This window comes from Ceratotherium simum, chromosome 7 (assembly GCF_057802395.1).
Source record: "Ceratotherium simum simum isolate JZ-2026a chromosome 7, ASM5780239v1, whole genome shotgun sequence".
Lineage (NCBI taxonomy): Eukaryota > Metazoa > Chordata > Mammalia > Perissodactyla > Rhinocerotidae > Ceratotherium > Ceratotherium simum.
In genome coordinates this window covers 40,230,991-40,255,758 of record NC_141906.1, presented here as the reverse complement: position 1 = coordinate 40,255,758, position 24,768 = coordinate 40,230,991, and the positions used below count along the sequence as shown (strand labels likewise).

The 24,768-nt window shown below is 36.4% G+C and overlaps 1 protein-coding gene across 1 annotated transcript in view; it reads left to right on the top strand.

Moving 5' to 3' along the window:
* Positions 1-24,768, top strand: part of DLG2 (discs large MAGUK scaffold protein 2) — a 1,864,788-nt gene that overhangs the window by 437,841 nt on the left and 1,402,179 nt on the right. The window contains exon 5 of the mRNA XM_087433531.1: positions 3,104-3,178. Within this exon, the coding sequence (XP_087289657.1) occupies positions 3,104-3,178 (75 nt within the window). The remainder of the gene's footprint in view (positions 1-3,103; positions 3,179-24,768) is intronic.

Here is a 24,768-nt window from a genome sequence, read left to right as displayed (position 1 = left end):
TCCTGATCAGGTCACATACAACAATCTACAGGTATAAACGTGCATGGTAGATGGATGAGAGACAGAAAGAGAAGGGAAAGCTCTGTCTTTAGGGAAACTTGTCACCAACTTCTAACTTAAATCCTTGTTTGGAGAGCTGGGCTGGCCCTTGTGGGAATTCTAATGTTCCCTCTTGATTTTTGGCTTTAGAGTTAACTTAAAAGTAGACTTGAGAGAGTCCTTTTCCCTAGTATTCATACTGGTTCTAGCTGGCCTTCTAAGAGCTGAGGGTCTGCCAAGTAGTTTGCTATCTCCCAAACTCTGTCATATTACAATGCCCACATTAAAAGTTAGAGAGAAAAGATACTGAAGAAGGAGAATTGAAAATTTCTAGGAAAAAGAGAATTTTAACCCCTTTACTTCACTTACTGTGGCAGTTCATTCGACCCATGTTAGATCTTGTCTTCTTTAGAAATAGAGTGAAGAGATAGGTAAAACCTGAGGCTGGGGTTTTCAATAACCACACTTGAGTGGAGGGGTCTTCTGAGACCATCTGATCCAGCAATTCTCAACCTTTGTTATTACTCACACTCACAGAGGAATAACCATATCCTATGGTAACGGTAGATCAGAATGATGGGGATTCTCAAATGGAGGGTATGCCCCTTTGGAGGGAACGTATTAAATCTTGGGAAGAATATGAGGTTGGCAATGATCCATGAGTGAATTTGACTCCTCCTCTCCCCACATTGAATTGTGGATCTAATAAAATCCTCTCGTTTTACACATGAGAAAAGTGAGGTTTAAAGTGTTAGAGTAACTTTCCCCAAGTCCCGCAGATAGATTAATTGGGAACACTCTACTGAAATTCAAGATCCTAACTTCTTTTCCAATCTCATTTTTTCTGGTCACACACTATGGATTAAAAAATAATTTATGTTCACATGGCATCTGTTTTCAGTAGGCCTTTTTATGTGTCTGCCCCTGTGTAATTGTACTGTTAATCTGCTTGATTAAAACACTAATGGGAAGGGCTTAGTATCCAAACTCACATAATAATGCAGCAAGGATAGACTCACACAGATTTCCATCTTTCTTTACTCCATGCTATGTATCCATAGGAGTTCAAACACTCCTTATTTATACCTCCCATCACATTTTATAAATACTTATATTCCTCCACCCAAGCACAGCTCGCTTATTTATTGAATTTTGCCTTTCTACCATGTGCTCTATAAAGATATACACTATCTAGATATAAAGCAAGCTTATTATTACTACTACCAATAATAATTATGAATTATTACAAAGGAGATATTCCTCACCATTAACATTGTTTGGTATGGATTCTCATAATTAGAAATAATAATAACTAGCATTTTAATAATGCTTTTAAATTTCAAAAGGCTTACCCTCCCATGTAGATAAATTATATTTATCTGGCTTAAGCTATTAGAAAAGGAAAATAAAATTGTCCTGTAACTTTGCATGTTCTCATTGGTAGCATCCTGGCAAATTGTGATAGTGATCTGAGGTGAATCTATGTCTATCATCTGATAACATTCCTGTAAATTAGCAAGATCCTAGCACTGTTTTACAGATGTGACTACTGAGACTTAGAGTATCTCATGGCAACAAGCTCACGGTTGAGCTTAGCTTGAAACTGTGGTCGTCTGACACCAGTCCAGTGCACCTTACGTATCTGTTGGTACTGTAGGTCATATTTTGATTTAAACAAAAAACTGAGCATCGAGATTGATGATCTAAGTGTATTTTTCTGGTGACTTTATCAATAATCACTCAAACAGCACTTCAGATTTTAGTGATGCCTTAAAAATAGATCAACTAAGTAAAGGTTGCTCTAAAAAGCTTAGCTTACAAATCATAAAAAAGAATTCTTAGCACAAGTACTGATTTTTATTCCAGTTAAGTCAGAAATGTTAGGATCATTGATAAGATGAAATCACGTTAGTTGATGACATCTCTTAAGCTCCATTAAACAGCTAAAAAATGAAAAATACTAGAGGCAGCTTCTCATAGAAGGAGAATGCCTGGGCAGCAGAGTCAGCCCAATTCCTGCTGCAATCCCAGCTATGCTGCTTTCTTGTAGGGTAACTCTTAAGCAAACTGCTTACCCTCTCTGAGCCTCAGTTTTCTCTCCTGTACAATGGGCATAATAATACTTCTATCCATATTTGTTGTGGCAACTAGTGATAATATAATGGGTCCAGAACAATCTTTTGTATATTTAGTAGCTCAGTGAATCACTGCTGTGGCTTTTATGATTATTATTAACATTATTATTAATGTGTTTATATTATAATTGAGTGTAGAATCAAATAAATAAAATATAAAAAATATTTTACTAGAATCACCTTCTCCTCTTTTAGCACTAATTAGCTCTCATTATTACAAGGATGGAACAGTATTGTTGGTTAAAGCGAAGCACTTCATTCTTTCTAAAAATCCAATTAGAAGTGAATTTATAGGAATTACAACAAAAGAATAGGTTAGCTAGAGATAAATTTCTTATGTAAAAAGAAGTGCATGGCAAATGGCTTAGAATGTCAAATCTGTGTTCCTTGTTTCATTTTTTTGCACTTCAGTTTCTGATGTAAGAAAGGCCTCTAAGATTTATCCTGTACAACTCTACCTTCTGGGGTTCTACGAAATGCCCTAGAGAGAATCATCACCACTAGCTCACAGTTTGGAAGGGGAGACAAGTAAACAAGTCTTTCTATACCTTGACTCAAGTGATCTCATAGGGTACAGCATGTATCAGTGTTGCCTGGGAGCCTGGAGGAGAGGAGACCAGTTCTGCCTCTGGGTTAGGAGGGTTCTCAGATGGTTCCTGCTGGGGCCTGAAAGATCAACTGCTGAGGAAGCCTAGTGCCAAAAACCTAATCCTTGGAGTAATACAAAAAGCAAAGGATAATTTCTTATGCCTTGATAAGAGTAGAAATTGCATACCTAGTTTTCTGCAGCACTGCACCAAAAATCATTCTCAAAGGCTTCTCCTTTACTTGTAAATATGGTAATAAACATATTTATGATAAACATGTCAGCTAGTATATAATGCTGCATATAATATATAGAACATAACATCATTTTTACTTGCTTGCAGCAAAATCAAGGCAGATGCCCAGCCCAGAATTGTCCAGTGGAAGCCCCTGCTTGGATGCCTGTCCACCACTGTACCGTAAGTTTATTTGATTATTCCAAGATTGGCCAGTATGGAGGAGAATTATTTTTATATTTTGGAACAACCTTAGTGTAATAGGCTATAATGCTCTCTGAAATTCTAGAGTAAAGCAAACCTTTTGAACGGAGAAAGAATGGCTTTTTAAAAAAGCTTTTAAGAAAGCTTTTGAAGAAAGCTCTGCATTATAAGAAATACCTGTGATTAGGGATTCTATGCCCTTTTCTTTTCTTTTTGGAGTCAGGATGACTTGCAAAGATTTATCTAAACATATTATTGATGATTTAGATTTGGATAGTCATTAAAATGGATATGTTTGTACATATATTTTTCTCAATTGCTGCATATTCAGCAATACTTGATTTTAGATGCCTTAAAAAAGGGTGCTTTCTCTTCTGCCATTGTTGTGTTGACCATTTAGTAGTGATGAGTACATGAATTTGCAATTTTCAAATCTCCCTGGTATAATAATAATCTCTGCATTTGTGTGAAATCTTCCATCAGAGAATTTTCAAGTGCCTTAGAAATAAACAGGTACTCCATCATTATTCCTGTGTTACAAATGGGAGACTTAAATGCAAAGGGAGTAAGAATAGTACATCAATTATAAAGCCAGGAATAGATCCCAGACACCCTAATTCTCTTTTCATGAACTCATTCTACTTGACTGTGCTCCAAAGTAAGTGAAGAAAATGGCTGATTTGTATGATACTCTCTTATACATAGATTGCCTGATGGAAATGACAGTGGTTCCTCTGGGAACTGTGTGTGCTGTAACTGACAGGTTGCCTGTCATGAAATAATTTGCGTGTGATGGGGATAAGAAGTTCGCTAGTTACTTTTTGGGCATTCCCCTCATTTGACCCACCTTGCAGGCAATGTAAAGTGATATGTGGAGCTTCTTAAATATCCTCATCTATTGTTGAGGTACAAGCTGCTGAAAGGTGCAGCTGGACTAGCATAGCGTGACGTATGACTGTGTTATAAGCCTACTTTTCACTCAGATTGTGTAAGAGAATGAAGCCTCTTTCCTTGTTGTTTTTTATTTTTTTTTTTGTTTATCTGTGGAAGGAAGAGAAGGTGAGATAACCTTGAATAAAGAAGAGATGATGATGCTAAATTTTGGAGGCATTCCTGTAGTGCGGAGGCAGCCCAGACTTGCCGGAGACTTGGAAAATAAAAATGTCACACTTTTTGTGAGCAGATGGTCAGAGGGGAGTGCATGCTTAGGGACTCGGCTGATGCCAGTGAAAGTCTGAGTTTTAATAATTCTGTTTCTTCATCAATCACTTCTTTTATTGTATCCCTGAGGATATTATCTTGTAATTACTGAGTTATGTGTCTATTTCTCCAAGGACACCATGTGCTCTTCAGGGTCCTAGTATACCTACACCTGGGTAAATCCTTGCTATGTGGCAGGAGCTCTGTGAGTTTAGGTTCAGTGAATGAATTTTCAATCTGTTGACTTCATCTTTAGTGAGTTTTAGTAAATTATTTTATAACTCGCACATTACTTGGTCAAGAGGAATAATTGTACTATTTTACCTTCTTAGGTGCGTGGTTTCCATTTGTCACCTTTAAGGGTCCTTTTACATTTTTCCTTCACAGTGTACCATTGAATATGTGTTATGATGAATTTTGTTTTCAAACTAGACAAAATTTAGTAGTTGGATCTGGCTGTGTCAGGTATTATGCCAATTGCTGGAGATACAAAGATAAATAAGATGGTGTTCCTATTTTATCAAACGCATCCATGTGTAACACCAGTAAGAATTTCTGTTTAGTAACTGATCCTTCACTACACTGATAATTTCAGCCCAAATTAAAAGAAATTCGACATTTTAGTTAATTTGTGCCGTCACATTGCAAGTAAATCCATTATTAGAATTCTGTCTTTTGGATTATTAGAAATAGTTCATCTTTCATTATTACCTTGGAGTTGGACCCCTTAGGATCTGGGAATCCCAGATTAGATCTTCCTGCTGTAAGACATTAAGGACTAAATATGTGACTACATTTAAGACCCTTCCTGAAGATCACAAGTCAGAAATGCCAACGTTCAAGTCTGATTCTCAGTTTTGTGGTCAGGTGTAAGCATCAGAAAGTAGATGTTTCTTCTTGCTTCTACCGTGGAATTGGGAGCCACTGGTTCATAGATTTCCTTTGCCATTTACTTAATAGTAATTACATCCCCCAGTACGGCAGACACTTTCTGGAGGAGTTGCACAGCCCATAATGATTCTTCTTTCTCTGTGAGTAATCCTGATCCACAGAGGTAGGCTCCCAGTGGCCATGTTTGGGCCACTGAGTCTGCCTCTGGCCATGACTGACTGATCCAGGGGTAGATAGATATCTGATCTCTACCTGGGCCAGTTGGATTCTCTCTCCTGGGAATTTGAAATTTGTGCTAGAGAGATACCAAACTGGTAGTCATCAATATTGAATCACATGAATGATGATAGTTTGGAAAAACTTCTGTGAATCTTAGTTGCTGAGATCCCTGAAGCTGCCCTATATTTACCCTTCTGAGGTTTTGCTTACTCAAATCTCTCTTTGATTTAGTAAAAAGGCCCCAGTAACCTGCTGATAATCAATAAATTACTTTATTCCTCAAGTTGTTTAGTTTTTGTTTTATTTCGTTTTGTTGGGGGAGTTTAATGTTCTTTGATTATTTGCAACCAAGGAGAAAAGAAAAACCTCTAATTAATATCTCTAGTCAGCAACATTTATGGAGCTCCCACTAGAGCTGACGTAATGAATAGTAGCCTCAGACAAAAAGAAGCACTCAGAACATTGGGATTTTGAAAAAATTTATAGTAGTCCATTCATTCCAAATATCTGACTATTTACAACTTTGAGGTACATAAAAAAATGACCAAAGAATAATTTGATAATGACTTAATCCACATTATAGAATGAGAACTATGGATAGTTAACTTTATAGTTAGCATAAGCACATTTATATAACAGAAAACTACATAAGATATGTAAAGTAATTCTGGTATTAATTTCCATTTTCTCGTCTCTCAGTAAATAGAGAAAATCTTAGCCTCGTGTGTTTAAGAGAACGTCTTGTCTGTCTCAAATCCTCCATGGACTGAAGCAGATTATAAATAAATTAATACATGTTTACATTCATAATAAATGGATAGTGTCTGTTATCTTTACACATTTTTCGAGATCAATTGATTCTTTCCTACATTCCCCACTCCACTGCCCTATTCTTGTTCCTTGGTGTTTTGCTCTGAAATGATTGTATCCTTATAACTGGGCTTTATACCCCCTTTTTTTTTTTTAAAAAAAAAAAGTCTTAGTCTTTGTGTTTGCATTTGCCCCAGGTTCATTTTAAGTGTAGAGCTTTTATCGTTGGTTTTTCTAAGACGGCTTCTTTTTCCAAATTGCTTAGCAAATGCCTGTCACCAGCTACATATTGCCTTGAAAATGGCTTCTATTACTATTTCCTCAGTCTCTTCCTAGATGCTCTCTTTTTTGGCACTCCACACTTCTGTAATAATGGGACCAAAAGGTATTTTTAAAGACTTTTTTTTTTTTAGTGAGACTAGAATGTATAGATTGGGGTTCAAGCTGAATAGAAATTTTACCCCCAGTAATTATACAGAAACATGGACATAATTATACTTTCTGAATAGCTATAAATGAAATATCTTCCCTAGCGAGAAGTGTGGCAGTTTTATTATTTATTTATCTCTCCTTGTATGGCTACATTAAGCATCAGAATGATACCTTTCCTCACCTCTACACTTTAAATTTAGTTGGGTTGTATGCTTATTGGCTTGTATGATCATGAATATGAACACAATGGTAACCTAAACCCCTGCCGCTTGTAAATGAATGAGAAGAGACCCACAGGTTCTGACACTCAGGTGAAGACAGGTAGATCTCTGAATTGAGTGAACTAGGCTAAGAATTATTTCCTGGCACTTGGTAATCAAGAACCCTAGACTTGACCAGCTGTCGGAGGCTTGAGTGGCTGCTGCATTTCAGGGTATGTCTCTGCCACTCAGTATGGCTATGGCCTATGCATGGATTTAATCACTTTGAGGAATGCCCCCAAACACAATCCTTGGTTATTGGGTATTACTTAGAAATGGCTATAATGTGTGATTTTATTAACTATATGTATAATATATGAATAGACATGATTTGGCTAGAATAATTGCTTTGTTTCTCTGCATGTTTGCATATCTCTTAGTTGCTGGAAATTAAAAAATAATGCAATGAGGGGAGTTTCTAAAAGCTAAGTTGAAAATAAAGTCCCTGCTATTATGGAGCTTATTATGGGTATTGTTATATCTATATATCTCTATTGTTAGATAATATTCACCCATAAATAGGTGTGTGAAATATTTTCAAAAGTCATGTAAGCATTTGCAAATTAGAGCACTGCACTCTGAGTACATCCACTCTCATTTACTCATTCAAGAAACATTTACTGAGCACATTTTATAGGTTGTAACTGACTCTTGGATTCTTCAAGACAGACCAGGAAACAATACATGTGAATAATCATTGTACTGGGTAATACATGCTATAAAATGGTCTGTATAAAAAGCTATGATTTTTCAGAATGGGGAGTTGCCTCAAGACGGATTTTGCAAGACAGGAGATGCAATATTTGGTAATAGTTAAGGATATAAGCTTTCGAATTGAATAAGATTTGTGTTAAATACGAGCTCTGCCACTTACTACCTGTATGACTTTTGACAATTTACTTAATCTCTCTGATTTTATGCGTGCAACAGGATATTTTGAGATTTGCATGAGATAATGCATGGCAAGTGTTAATATAGCATCTGGCACAGTAATTGCTTGATAAGTGGTAAGAGAAAAGAAGGAAGTGAATGGAGCAGGATGAATTGGTGAGGGAGAGCATTAAAAACACACAATAACTTGTTATTAATTTAGGGATTTTATTTAGATTTATTTAGGAGGGGTCTTTCTTCAGAAAAGGATTCAAAGCTGGCACAAAAAAAGGTTCCAGGAGGTAATATACAATTCTTTAAGACTTTGAAAGCAGAAATCCTGAAGCTCTTGAAAAGAAACATTTTGCTTTCCGACAGGCAGGAACTGATGATATAGGAGTCTCATATTAACAAGAGATGTTTGTATTCTGAGTAACATAAGGCCATTTTCGAGGAGTGCGGTGGGCTATTCTTTTTAATTTAAAAACATTTTAACAATTCCTTACCATGTTTCTCCAGATTATGAAAGTAATTTTTCTTTTTTTATGGAACATCAATAAAAACAGACGTTCCTCAAAGAAACCAGAGGAGATGTTCTTTTAAAGTGTTAATTGCTTCAGCCTGTTCTCCCAGACCGCCTCACGTTACCCACAGTCAAGATCATTCACTCTAATTGAAACCAGTTAATACAATGTGCATAAGCTATTCTATAATAGTCCAAAGGTATTTTTCTCCTTTTTTTGTAGCTCCTCCCCCACTTTTATTTTCTCCACAGTTCATTGTGTGACCTCATTTTCTATACAGCCCACATAAATACCCAGACCATGGCACTTAGAAATGTCCAACCCAGTCATAAAATAAATAATGTTGTGTCTGCTCTCTGGGTGTTTCCAGAGTTCCTATGAACACAGCACCTGCTGGGCTGACTCTGCTGCTGGGAAATTGCACCCAGGATGGCTTTGATGAGTACTGTCTTTCCAAAGACTGGATATAATTTTTATTTTTTAGGGCAAAGTTTTCATATCATCAGCAGTCCCCTTGTGGAACAAAAAGACAGGACATTATCAGATGATCACAATTTTAGGAAAATTATGGAAAATTGCAGAGTACAGAGCCTTAAATTGGTCTGCACTGGGGTTAGAGTGCATCTGGCCATATGGGTGGTAGCCATGGGGTTAGAAAATAATCCAGAGAGGAAAATGTCTTAGAAAATTCACAGTGCATTTTAAGAAATGTGAGCTCTGTGGAATGGCTCTTATTCCAATTTTGCTGTAGTCAAGGGCTTTAAATCAAGGACAGTATGAGACAGATTAGATTGACACAATGGATACATTTCTCTTTTTCCTCTCTTCTGGCCCTTATAGCAGTACTTTACACTTGTACCAATTTCCTCTCTAGGTTGAAAGAGTCTGCTGGGAACTGCAGTGTTCATATCAAATAATTTTGTTACAGTTGTCTTTGAAACATGCCCAGAAAGGTATTTATGGGGGGGCATTAGGTCGTGGGAGAGATGAATGGGCATTCCCAGTGAGCACACATAAAAACTACACGGAGTGTGGAACAGAAGACATGTAAACATGTACCCACGATGCCCTAGGTAAAGAGATGGAGGTTGCACGTCCTGAGGTTGTTGGCAAGATCTGAGAAGCTAAATGGAAGAATGGTAGGTAACCATTCAGGAGCAAAAGGCAGGCCCAAAGTAAAACTGACGTCAGCAGTGACTGACTTCAGTGTCCCCAGCTTCCTCTTTCTATACCTTTTAGTATTTCCCTAGAATTCCCTCTTTACCCAACTTGACTGATTTTTGGGCTTCAGAATTCACCTCCTTCTTCCTATCTTTTCTTTTTTGCCACGCAGCCAAAGATTTCAAAGAACATAGACTTAATGTAAATCTTTATGACATTCTTCCTACGGGTATTTGGGATTTTTTTTTTTTTTTTTTGGTTGTTGTTGTTTTCCATCAGTGTTTATTTTTTTTCACAGCTTTACTGAGATATAATTCACACATCATACAATTCACCCATTTCAAGTGCACAATTCAGTGATTTTTAGTACACTCACGGAGTTGTGCCACTATCACTACTATCAATTTTAGAACATTTTCATGACCTTAAAAGAAACCTCATGCCCATTAGCAGTCACTCCTCGTTCCTCCTCCCTCAAGTCCGTGGCAATCACTAATTTACTTTCCATTTCTATGGATTTGCTTATTCTAGACATTTCCGATTAACGGAACTACATAATATGTGGCCTTTTGTGACTGGCATCCTTCACTTAGCATAATGTTTTCAAGGTTCATCCATGTTGTAACATACATCAGTTCTTCACTACTTTATCTTGCCAAGTAATATTCCATTGTTTGGATAGACCACATTTTGTTTATTCATTCATGAGTTGACAGACATTTGGTTTGTTTGCCATTTTTTGATATTATGAATAATGCTGCTATGAGTATTTACATGCAATTTTTTTTTTTATGGACATATGTTTTTAACTCTCTTGGATACATACCTAGAAGTGGAATTGCTGGGTTATATGGTAACTATGTTTAACTTTTTGAGGAACTGCCACACTGTTGTTAAGTAGTTGCACTATTTTACATTCCCGCATGCAACATATGAGGGTTTCAATTTTTCCACATCCTCATCAATATTTGTTATTATCTGTCTCTTTTGTTAAAGTCATCCTAGTGGGTATGAAGTGGTATCTCATTGTGGTTTTGATTGCATTTTCCTAATTACTAGTGATGTTGAGGATCTTTTTATGTACTTATTGGCTAATCATTTATCTTCTTTGGAGAAATGTCTATTCAGATCCTTTATCTATTTTTAATTGACTTTTTTTTTGAGTCTTTAAATTTTTGAGTTGTAAGTGTTCTTTATATGTTCTTGATACTAATTCCTTGTTGGATAGATTATTTGGAAATATTTTTTACAATTCTGTGAATTGTCTTTTTTACTTTTGGATAGTGTTATTTGAAGCAAAAAATTTTAAAATTTTGATGAAGTCTATTTTATCTTTTTATTGCCACTCGTGATTTTGGTGTCATATCTAAAAATGGCATATGTTTTGTGACATAACAAAGTCACAAAAATTTACTCGTATATTTTCTTCTAAGAGATTTATAGTTTTAGCTCTTACGTTTAGGTCTATGATGCATTTTGAGTTAATTTTTGTGTATAGTGTGTATGGTTATCCAAGTGTTCCTGCACCATCTGTTGAAAAGTATATTCTTTTCCCATTGAATTGCCTTTGCACTCTTCTTGAAAATCAATTGACTATAAATGTAAAGGTTTGTTTATTGAATTTCAATTCTATTCCATTGATCTATATGGCTATCCTTATCCCAGTACCATACTCTCTTGATTATAATAGCTTTGTAGTGAGTTTGAAACCAAGAAGTGTGCATCTTCAATTCTGTTTTTCTTTTTCAAGATTATTTTGGCTATTCTGAGTCCCTTGCATTTTTATATGAATTTTAGGATCAGCTTGTCAATTTGCACAAAAATGCCAGCTGGGATTTTGAGAGAGATTGCGTTAAATCTGTAGATTAATTTGGGGAATATTGCCATATTACCAGTGTTAAATCTTCTGATCCCATTGAATGTCTTTCCATTTATTTAGGTATTTTAAAAATTTCTTTCTACAATATTTTATAGTTTTCAGAGTACAGTTTTACATTTCTTTCTTTTTTTTTTTTGAGGAAGATTGGCCCTGAGCTAACATCTGTTGCCAACCATCCTCTTTTTCTTTTTTCTCCCCAAAGCCCCATTACATAGTTGTATATCCTATTTGTAGGTCCTTCTAGTTCTTCTATGTCAGGTGCCACCTCAGCATGGCTTGATGAGCAGTGAGTAGGTCCATGCCCAGGATCTGAACCGGTGAACCCCGAGCCACTGAAGCAGAACATGTGAACTTAACCGCTACATCACCAGGTCGGCCCCCAAGTTTTATATTTCTTTTGTTAAATTTATTCCCATGCATTTTATTATTTGTGATGCTATTATAAATATAATTGTTTCTTAATTTCACTTTCAAGTTGATCAATGCTAATGTATGGAAATACAGCCAACTTTTGTTTATTGGTCTTGTACCCTGCAACCTTGCTGAACCTATCAGTTCTAATAGCTCTTTAGTGAATTCCTTAGGATTTCTATATACAAGGTCATGCCATCTGCAAAAAGAGATAGTTTTACTTCTTCCTTTCCAGTCTGGATGCTTTTTATTTCATTTTCTTGCCCAATTGCCTTGGCTAGAATATTCAGCACAATACTGAATAGAATTGGCAAGAGCAGACATTCTTGTCTTATTCTTGATTTTAGGAGAAAGTATTCAGTATTTCCTCATTAAATATGATGTTAGCTGTGGATTTTTTATAGATGCCTTTTGTCAGGTTGAGGAAGTTCCTTTCTGTTCCTAGTTTGTTGAGTGTTTTTATCATGAAAGGGGGGATTTTTGTTTCTTCATGTGTTTGTTTTGATATTTGTTTTTAACACTTAAAATTTTCATCTGTTCAAAGGATGCCTTGGCCTTCTATTGAGAACATTAAGCAGAACTTTTCTAGGATTCCTGAAAGCCTAATCTACCTACTCATGATCCACACCTGACTCTGCCAAAAGCTAGCTCTTCCCTTGTTTGACAAATGAGAAAACTGAAGCTCAGAGAAGTGAAATGTCTTTTTTGGCATCACATAACCAGCACGTAGGGGAGCCAGATGAATCTTTTGTGTATCCAATCTGGTCCTGTGTCTGATATAATTCACCATCTCTCCTGAGCAAATTGATGTTCTTGAGTTTGCTGTGGAAAATAATGAATTCAGAGAGACTGGTTTTTCAGTAGCTGTGCCTTGCGTCATGGAGGGTGCCGCATGGATTCTTGCATTGCATTGTTGGACAATCATCCTGGCAGCTACAGTAGCACATTTGAAGGTCTTCCTTCATAGAACTGTCAGGATTTCTAACCTTATCTGCTTTATTTTGAGAAGAAGTCCATGTAGATAACCACTATGTAAACAGAGTTATAAACCTGACTACTTAGGAATTTATCTCTGAATGTCTTTCCATTCAGAGATAAAGGAATTTTAATAATGAGTTTTCTTCAAGAGGATTTCTAGGCTCTATCTTCTCTCTTCTTGGTTTCATCATTTGGTGTAGGAATTGAACATGAAATGTTCTCTCATAGATTGTTTCATGACAGAACTATAAGCTACAAAATTATTTTAATAGGTTTGTAGAAGGATGTTAATATGGAATATGGTGATTCAATAATTTATAAATGATTGAGAATACAAAATGCTATACTGTGATGAATTTATAGATTTCTCAATTCAAGGGCTTTTTCTCTGTGTCCAGAAAATTCCCTGGAAGAATTGAGTATTTTTTCTCTTTGACATTGACTTAAAAGAGCTTGAGCCATATTTACTGAACAATATATTACTTATTTAGTATCCAGCAACCTGAATTATGTAGTATAAACTGAGAATTATCTAGAAATAAATGAAAAAGATGTTGAAGTAGACTAAATCAATATTTCAATGCTCACAACTCATTTACAGAGTAGCTACCTATTCTATGACCTCACTTTGTGAGCTTCTTAATATTTCTCAGGCACATGTTTGAACATGAGAGACCCATGACACCTTATTTCTGAGCCTATTTAGATACATTTCTAATCATGACATCTACATATTACCTAACCCATTAGAAGATCCAGATAATTAGAGCAGGTGTATGGAAGTTCAGGAGAGGGCATTTCTAAAGCCTGGTATATTAGCAGCCATGGGAAGTGACAGCTGGCAATGAGGAAAGAAACAAACGCTAAAAGCAAGCACAAGACCTTAAACTCGATGAGGTAATTCAGTGGTGGGGCATTGGTATATTACAATTTACTATTTAAACTAATGTCCATGAATGTTGGCCTTGAGTCAACACATAAAAAACTAAAATTATGTCCAAAAACGTTTTTGGAGAAGAATTACCTTTGTGACTTCTAACTGTGGTTACTAAAAAAATTGCAAATTAAAAAAAAATGTTCAAAATACAAAAACATATGATACTTCAAAGGATAAACTTTAATTCTCTGGTAAATTCATGTTTGTGAGCGCCTCTTTCTTCAATGATTTTTATAGATGAGCAGATAGCTGGCCTGTTTCAGCTTGTATAAACTCTCACAGTAGTGGGTTTCTCTCTTCTACAACTTAAGTAACTGAAATATCGGCTTGAGTTTGTGGTGGAGACAAAGGTGATGTTGAGGGAGGGAGACTAATAGAAAAACAGGGATCCCTGGTGATACGTGAAAGGAGATTTGCCATGGATGTTGCACTGTCACTGATTTTTAACAGTGTGAGGCATTGACATGTATTGTCATTACATGGGCTTTTCAGTGTAGATTAACATTCTTCCTACCGAACTTTTCACTTATCACTTAAGGAGAGAGTGTTACATAGTAGTAGGGGCATGAGTTTTGGAGTGAGACAGAACTTGTTGAGATCTTTCTCTCACTAGCTGTATGAGCTTGAGTAAGCATTTCAACATCTCTTCATCTCACTTTTCTCACTTGTGAAACAAGAATAATAATAGATACCTACCTTGCAAGACTATTTTCAAAATTAAAGACAGTATATACAATATGCCTAAATCAGTGCCTGGCACGTAGTAGGTACTCTATACATGTTAATTTTGTTATTATTATGACATTATTATTATCAGAACTGGAGAACTCTAAAGATGGTTACAGTTTGAGATCTATATTTGCCCCACAAAGGCACTTGAGCAATGAACTCTCTGACAGGTTGGCTTACTTTCAACTTACCTCAGATAGTGCAAGATGTAATCAAAAGTATGGAGTTTGAATGTTTAAGTGAGTTAACTTTCTTTTAAAAAGCATGAAAATTTGTTTTTTTTTTCTGACAGCAATTTCTATTACAATTTCCATATATTTGAAAGCCACTTCTGAACTCAGAGCCATTGCTGTATTTGTTTTGGCTACTTGAGTTCCTGAACAGTATATGGGAAAATGGGTTCCAGCACTGAGTGATGAAAGAGCCTCTGGAAACATATATGATTGGTTTGGTTATGGAGTCCAGTGCCATTATGATGGAATCTGCCTTTCTTTTCTAGAAACAAAATAAATGCATGTCTTATGAACTCTCCTGGGTACTACTGGCTATCATATCATTCTTTTATTTGAGGTTCTTAGATAACTATGGAACAAATACAGATGTCATCAGGTGCTCTTGTTATGGATGTTAGTGACTGTTTATAGACCAGCTACATATATGAGTCGTGAATGACGGTACTTCCAAGTGAATAATCCCACCTTGAAAATGTCATACTGCACACGTCTCTTTAAAGAAACGTTCCTACAATAATATTCAGGGGGTGGGTATATCACATTTAAGCATTTAAATGAAGGCCATACAACACATGAACAGAAGTGTACTCTAAGCAGTAATGATTATAGGTCTTTCAAAATATTTATTCTTTGTGCTCTTTTTTGTACATTACAAATTATTTATAATGAACCTAGAAATCTGAGGAAATAACAACAAAGAAATGTTATTTAGATGCCTGAATTATACAAAAAATATATGGACGTGTTCTGTCAAAGATTTCTTATCACCTGCTTGCTATTCTGACTTTCTGTGCTGCTCTTCTGATTGTGCTCATCCCCAGCTCAGACTTGCCTCATTAGATTTAGCCTCAGGTACTCCAAACAGGGGAAGCTATTGCGTGAGGCATGTCTGTAGCAGCAGCCAGCTTCCTACAACCAATACAGAGCAGGTGTCAATGCCAGACTTCTCAAAGCAGCCTCCAGCTACTCCAGACCTCTGTGGGATTGTACAAAATGTTTGGACGAACTTTGGCCTGAAGAAAACTTTCAATCACATTTGATGCAGAAGTGGAACATTAATTGCTGCATCTCCTCAAGGAAGTCCTGTTGGCAGCAGGCAGCACGGTCCCATGATTGCCTTGTAAAAACAGCCTCTCCTAGCCTGGATTAGTGGACTGGCTTCGGCAACAAAAGGTAAAACAAAGGCATCTAATCAAAACCCCAAACCTGAGCATCATTGGAATGGGTGGAGAAGGAGCAGGTTTTTATAACAACCACTCTTCCATTACAGCAATGAGGAAAAATGTATACAAACATTTGAATATTTCATTTACTGACCCATATATTTTCAACCAACTCAGAACAAACACCCTGTTAAAAGAATCAATGCCATTCAAGTCTGGATTGGCTAAATCTCCCAACCTACTGGAAAAAAAATGCTAATTGATCTTGATGGCTATTTTAGATTGCATTTTGGTGAAGTAAAAATTTTGCATAATTTAATGTCCACAACTTAATTAAACACTTCCTAAAAATATCCTCTCTCTAAAGATGCTAAAACTTACTCTGTTGAAAGAATCAGTTTGTTTCTACAATGGAGCTGGTTATACACCATTGTTCTTTAGGTTGTGTCAGCATTTTAATTAAAAAGTTGTACTCCATTTATAACTTGGAAGCAAAAATGTGTTCTGAGCTCAAACTTAATGTCCAAAGCCTTTGTCCAAAAGCAATTTTCTGAAGTATACATGGAATGGAAATTTTATGGTTCTCTGAAAGCTCGAGGTCTATAGCAAGACCTGTAAGACACCAACAAAAGAATCTCGTCTATTTCAGTCCCCTGTGCATCGGGGGACCTACAGAATCCCTTCAGGGCAGCCTACAGAATCTCGGAAGGAAACGGGGCTATGGAAGGGAGTACAATCTTCCCTGACACTGCCCTGGAGAATCAGGGTACTTAGGTTTTATTCTTGGTTGCACTACTTGAAGCACACTGGAAAGAGCATGGACTTTGGAGTCACCTGGAACTGGGTTAGAATCCTACCTCCACTTCTTACTTAATTTGGGAAATTTCTTCACCTCCTTGAGCCATGTATGTGGATTGAATGAGATGACATGCATAAAACTCCAGTACAATGTTCATCTCCTTCTCTTACGATTTATGGTGTTGTTTGAAGCTACTGACTTGCTTTTCCTCCATTATTTAGAGTAGTTTTTCTGAGAATTGGTTTTTATATGAGTAGCTTTCCTTAAATTTATGTTGTTCAGACATAAAATACTAAGTCAAACAAGTGAAAAAATTAATTACAGCTTCGCTCCTAAAGGGGGCAAAATATTGTACAGAGTGTAAGGACGTCTCACATAATTGTGGAGTAGATAGAAAATCACCCCTTTCTTTCCCATAGATCTCTAGTCTGGGGACTTTCTTTGCTTCCTGTAGCCTTATACCATGTAGACAGAATTAGCACAAACTGCCCACCAAATCAACATGAGCAGGTATCCAGTAGGCCTGTGGCTGAGGAGAGCCTTTGGCAGCAGAAATGTGGCCTTTTGTAGATGAAAGGAAATGTTCTCTTTATAACTGTTTAAAGAGAAACCAATGGAAAAGAGGGAAAATTTTACATTTCTTGTTGTCAGAAGAACTATTCTCTTGGCTATAGTTAGTTTATCATCTTAACATGTATTATTTAAACAAGGCTGAGTCTTCCGTATCACATTACCATTATTCTTTCTACTCATCCAAATCCATATATCCATCTGTCTTTCTCCCTTTTTCCTTCATTAATTCAATAAATATTTACAGGGTGCCTACTATGTACCAAGCACTGTACTAGGTCCTATAAATTCATAGAGGAAGAAAACATACATAGTCCCTTCCCTCAAGGAAAAAGCAGCAATAAAATGAAGAATTACATAAGTGAGGATAAAGTTGCAATTTTGATGAGTGCTACAGAGAAAATGTACATAGTGCATCGGGAGTGCTTTTGAGGAGGCATTGCTGTATAGAGGGAGGTCAGAGAAGGCTTCCTTAAGGGAATGCTAATTAAGCTTAAATTTGAAAAGTAGGATCAACTTGGGGAAGTGAGAAGAAGAGGTTTATTCAGGCAGAGGGAACCGAATATTCAAAGATCCTATCACAGAAGGGAAAGTGACATTTCTGAAGAGCTGTAAGGCCAAAATGACAGGAGTACAGAGACTATATTAGGGGAGCTTGGTGGGAGAAGGGATTAGGGAGAGAGGCACAAACCAAAAAATGTTTAGGATTTCATTGAAATATTTTAAGTAGATTGGAGAGAGGGGAGAGGATTGAGTAAAAATGGTCATATTTGAATTTTGAAATCATTACTCTGGATGCTATGTGGAAAACAGGTGAGAAATGGGAAAAAAAGGGTATGATTAAAAATAAAACAAAACAAAAAAACTAGTTATGAAGCGTTTGCAGAAGTCCAGGCAAAAAACAGTAGTACCATCAATTAGAATAGTGATAAAGATGGAAAAACATGAACAGATAAGAGATATTTAGGAGTAAACATGCCAGGACATAGAGATGAATTGTATATGGGAGTGGTAAGAGGAAGGGAAGTGTCAGGGATGACTCCTAGTTCCCTGGTTTGCATGAAACAGTGGGTAGAAGTATCATTTACTGAATTTGGGGACTCTAGAAAAGGTTCATTTTAGTTGTGGTAGTAGGAGAATCATGAAATCCATTCTGGGCAAGTTTGAAGAGTCTTTAAGACGTAAGTAGAGATGTCTAGTTGGCCTATGAAGATGAGCAGGAGGTTGGCAGCTGATAAGAGATGCAAGGTTAAGGAAGGGTTTTTGCTCTCCCCAGTAAAAAATGAGACTATTTAAAAGCTGGTGTGTCTGAGAAACCAACTGAGTTAAGGAATGAGAAGTGTTCAGTAGATTATTCAACAAGAAAGTCATTAATAGAGTAATTTCAATAAAGTGGTAGGGGTTGAAGAGATAGAATGTTTACAATATATATTTTAGACTAATAAAATCTTATGCTTCATTGAAAAATGCTTATGGGAGGTATCGTTAGAGCGAGAGGTTAAATATGTAAGAGAGAAAGCCTAATCAATATAACTGTTTCCTGAGAAGATGAAAATGGATGAGATCCAAAGACTGTATGCCATGGTTGGTGTCTAATATATAAGTACAGATGTGTGAAGATATCAGTATGTTTGCATGTTTATGGTGGGAAATTGAGAGAAATCCATTTTGATGTCTTCTATTTACTCCCTGAAGTAGGACGTGAGGGAGGTCACCAGCTGAGAGTGAGAGAAAAGGCGGGGAGCAGAGGGTATCAGATGTTGGAAATATCATTATAGAGAATGAGAGGATGAAATGACCAGAGAAAAGAAATGAGGCTGTCTAGAATTCCTTCAGGGTACAAGTAAAACTTGAGTCCCTTAGGGAAAGTGCTTTCTGACCAAACCCAATCCACAGTGTGGTCTCTTTGTTTTGAATTCTCTTGGCTCTTATACAGAGATAGACTCTATCATATCATACCAATTGACTTGTCTCATACTGGCGTGATTCTCTGGCACTTGTATCCATACATGTCTAATCTCTGCAACAGAAGGGAGCAACTCAAGGACAGGGACCATGGCTCTATAATAACAAATAGAATACTGTGCCTATAATAGGGATTATTAAGGGTTTATGAAACTTAACAGGGTTTATTAAGCATATATCAAATATGGGATATTCTATACTGATAACTCAAGGCAAAGACATGATTTCCTGTTTTATGTAATAAAATGTAGGGATGGCCATCCTCACATTTTACAATTAACAGGATGACTTCTTTTTATCCTTGAAGATTTGGTCTTGGTTTTGTCTCTTTGAAGCTTCTTCTGACTTCCAGTCCCTCCATTGATCCCCACCAGGATTATTGTAGCTTTTATCACAAGGGAGAACATTTGAATGTTCGTATGGTTCTCTTTCCCATTGGTCTGATTCCGTGTGAAAAGTGGCTGAATCTTAACTTAACTTTCATTTCTCAGAGCCTAGCCTAGGGCCTAGTATATGGAAGATGCTCAGTAGAGATGCTTGGAATTCAAAAAATGAACACAACAGAAATCAATATAGATTCTCATCATTACCTTCAGTTCCAGGAAGTCCTGTTCTTCTCTCAGTTCTCTTTGTCTCACCATTTACCAAGTCACTTAAACCAGAAACTGAGAATTTCCTTTAATTCTTCCTTTTTTCTTACCTTCCACATTCAATCCATCATCATTCTTGTCAGATCTACCTCCAAAATGTTTCTAGAATTCATCTCCATCTTTACTGATACCACCAAAATCTGAACCACTATCATCTCTTACTTGGACTGTGAACAAGAAAATTTTAACTTGATCCTTCATATTCATCTGCCTCTCCCCACAACAAACCACTATTCACACATCAGCTCAAGTAATCTGAAAAAATATAAATCGAATCATCTCTCTCCCCTTCTTTACTTAAAACCTTTTACTCGCTTTCCATTGCATTAAAGATGCATCTCAAGTCCTTGCCTGATATGGCCTTTGCCTGTCTTCTCCAATTCGCAGCATGACAGTCTTTCCCTCACTTATTAGCTCTAGCCACAATTGTTTTCTTTCCGTTTTAGAAGGTTCCATGGGCTTCCTGCCTAAGTACCTTTGCCATCACTCTTTCATATACCTGGAACATTCTTCTCCACACACTGAATAACTGGCTCCTTTTTGTCTTACATTTCAACTTAAATGTTACGTTTTCAGAGATGTCTTCTCTGTCCACAGGTTCTACCTGGTGGATTTCTCTCTCTTTCTTTCTCTTCTCCTAATTCCTTAGTGTTTTCCTTCATAAACCCTTATCACAATTTGTAATTGTGTATTATTTGCTTACTTGTTTATTATATTATAGATTGTAAGCTCTATAATGGCCAGAAATTTGTCCATTCTGTTCACTGTAGTATACCTGATACCTAGCACAATGGCTGTGTCATAGAGTTCATTAAATATTTGTTCCATGAATGAATGCATGGATGCGTCAATGAATGAATACAAGTGAATGAGTGAATGAATGAATGAATAGAGCAGGAGGAATGAGACAGCTTGATCTCACAGAGTTATTAGGGGATTACATATGGAAATGAACACAAAGATATTTCAAAAGCAAAAGACTTGTACACCTATTAAGCATTTATATTATGTTAAACTTGCTATATACTGCATTGTTTCATTGCTTCATATTTCAGTTTGCTTTTGTACTACAAAAAAAAATTTAGAGCATTTTGTAATTTAGATTTTCTTGCCACTCTTGCTGAGAAGCAGCCTATTGATATGCCACAGTTAATTAAATGAAACAAATTTCTTCATAAAAGAAGAGTCAAATCTGATGATCTTTGGATGATTTGTGTATTTATGTGTGTGTGCACATAGTAATGCATACTAGTAAGATGCATAGGGCTTATAGAGAAGTGTGATGTGCCTATTCTTTCTGATCATGGAGTGCTGCTTTAGCTTAATTGAATTGTTCATCTTTAGACAGTGAGTCCAATTTTGAGAGATACTAGGTCTTCATACCAAGTAATATTTGGTAGCATTATTATTTCCTCTGGCTTCTCTGTCTTTCTTAATTCAACTGTTCAGTTCTTTTTTTCACCTAGTTTTTCTTTTACTTTCAAATTTCATATCACAGACTATCTAGTATAGTGCTTGTATCAAGTAGCTAAGGGCAACTCAATTTTCTCACTCTGTAACTATTGTTTCTCCTCCTACGTTCCATAAACTTTAGATTCTTGAGAATAACTTACTTAATCACTACAATTTTATGCATGGTATCAGAAGTAGGGGGAAATCTCTAACAAAAGTAAATAAGTTAACTTCAACTCCATTATTCTAAAAATAGGCTCAAATATATTATTATTGATGAATACCAGACACTTGGTACTACTGATTCACACTGTTGCTGAAATTAGACCTCTAATATGGGGAAAACGTAATAATTACAGAAATACAAGCAGTTAGATATAGTAGGACTATGAGTGATTAAAAATATCTAGCTGATTAAGGGTATATCTCCTATTATTCCAAGGGCACATAAGGTCAACTGCATGAGATTTTTTGACAAAGGCATTATGAACTAGAAAGTACTAATGATTTGTTTTAATTATAACTTTTCTCTCTGCAACCCAACCACATAGAATTGACAATAATGTCACTAAAACTGTTCACTCATTCAGTAGGCATATGTTAATTACCTGGTATACATAAAGCACTTTTCTAAGAAGGCAGTGTAGTGAAATATTTAAGAACACTGACTTTAGAGTCACAGTTCAAACACCTCTTAGCTGGGTGACCTTGTGCAAGTAGCTTAATCTTTAAGCAATTTTATTTACTCAGCTATGTGATAAGTTTTATGAAAGAGTTAAGATGGAATTAAAATATTTTCTTTACATTGATATAATTGAATTATGTAAAACCCTTAACATAGATCCTGGTACAATAAGTACCTGATAAACGATAACTATTCTTAGTCTAGTTCCTTTTCTTATTCCTATTTTTAAAATAAATATGATTATTTTATAGAAAGGTTACATTTCGTAATAAGATCATAATTGTAAAATTTAAATTAAATAATAACTTTGGTGTAGATATAGATGAAAAAATGTATTGAGAAGATACATAAGACACAGTACTTGATAGTGATCACCCTATCCCACTGATATCACTTGATATTTTGCAAGGTAGCCATTTTGTTGTAGGCTCTAATATTGAACTCAAACCTGCCACCCTATAAATTGCACCCATTTGTCCTTGTGATTTTGTCTACACAGACACAGCCTATTCCTAGTCCACGAAGGCCTGCAATAGCCTACAATAGCATGGCATGGTCATGGAACTGCATATTGTTTACGTAGGAGAGCAAATGTTACAAGGTGCAGAGATTGCCAAGATGGGATGGGTAGGAGCCAGACTATGGGCAGTTTTGTATCACCAAGATGTTTCTACTATAAATGGCACAAATTACATGAGAGGAAAATGCATCAAGCTAAGCTCGGCAATGTGTGTAATGATATGGCATCCTTGGTTGGACAGTCTTGGAATCACTACCCAGCTTTAAGCGCGGTGCCTAAAGTTGGTGTGATCTTTGCAACATGGTAGATACAGAATAAATGCAGGGATTTTGCTATGTCCTCTATCCAAATTTATTCCTTTACGTGTATGTTTAAAAAGACTTTTGGGTCTAGGCTCCTAAAATTCAACATATATTTCTGCCTAGAGAGACATGAACATGTAATGTCTTGGAGTTCTATGATAGCATAGTTTTTTGCTTTTCTCAAAGGAAGGATGTATTTCACTCTATTAACAAATAATAACTCAACAACTACATTCAGATACTCCAGTGGATATCCATTGTGTTACATAAATTTATGATCTAATTAGGAGGGCAAAACACAAACATACAAAAAGATAATGAACAATTATAGGCAAGAAATATTAAGTTACAAAGAAAGGACACTTTTAATTTTTCTGCAGATATTCAGAGGAGGAAAGAATAGTTTCTAGCACCATCAAATGCCCTTGAGATAGTATCTAGGAGTTTCTGTATTCCTAAGACTAATTTTAGAAGCCCATAACTAAAAAGACTTGCATGGGATGATGGACTGCTTTGTTGAACTGGGATGACACTATGGATTGACAGCAGTCCAAGTAAGGTGCAATACAGTACCAGAGTTAGGCTGCAAATGCCACCATATATTTCTCAGTAATACAGTGGACAATGTTGTCATCTTACTCTCTTCCACTTCAGTCTCTTAAAAGTTATCTATGAGCAGAATTATGAAAAAGTAACCAACAGAATCAAGAGTCCAAAATTCCCTGTGAGGCAGAGATATGAAGTGTGAGTAGTAGGTAGCACCATGCCTTCAAGCTTGAGACCAAAGTTTACATCAGCAACTCTAGGGATATTTGCATAGCTTTGAGAGGCTGCTTTGGACATTCAAGATTGTACCATTTTCATCTACTCATGTTCTTTCCAGTCAAAATGTCCCTTGCTCAATTCAGTTCAAGATATTATTGAGTATAGCAGTGTGCTAAGCATTGTGCCAGTCATTAGAAGCACCATGAACTAGTGAAGCAGTCCCTATCTTCAAGGAGTTCACATTTTTCCCATCAGAGGTGGAGTAGTAGATTGTGTCTATCTATTGTTGAAGGATAATGGGAAGAGACATGGATTTACCCCAAGAAAGAGTGGCACCCACCATAGAGCCACTCACCAGTTATGTGCCCTTGGATTAACTGATAACCTCCTCGTCTGTCAAAACCACGCTGACTGGGCTCACTTTATATTCATACTGCTTATATCAAGGGAGCTCTGAGGGCCACCCTTAATCCTACTATATATTCCTAGCTCATTTACTCTCACTTCTACGACGACTATCCCATACATTCACTTTCCTCAAAACTCTACTCTCACTCTCGGCTGAAATTCTTGCTTTCTGTTTTACGCAGAAAGTAGGAGCAATCAGAAAAGAACATTCACAAGCTCTACCCCACACTCTCCGACCTACCTGCATCTGTACCCACAATATTCTGACTTCCCTTCTAGTACCCTTCTTGAGGCCACCTCCTACCCCATCTCCGCTTTCCCACCTCAGGACATTTCTCTGGAAATTCTCTCTCTCTTTCATGCTTCATCAGTTTCCTCCTTCCTATGGATGTCCTTTAGATGCTTGCTATAATATCTTTTATTTAAAAAAAAAAGATCACTTTATCCAGCATACCCTTTCAGCTGCTGCCCCATTTCTCTGCTTTTTCTTAAAGCAAAATCCACCAGAAGTATCTAAACCCCAATTCTATATCTTTAATTCCTGTCTTCCCCTTCTTTTTTAAACTCATTTTATTTAGGATTTTGTTTCTAATACGCTGCCAAGTCACTCTTGACAGAGTCACCAAGGACTTCCATGATGACAAATCCAATAGACGAATTCTCAGTTCTCATCTTAACCTACTTCTGTTCAATACTCCTTCTTCTTTAAAAATTTCTTCATTCAATTTTGAGGTCATTTCTCTCTCTTGGTTCTAC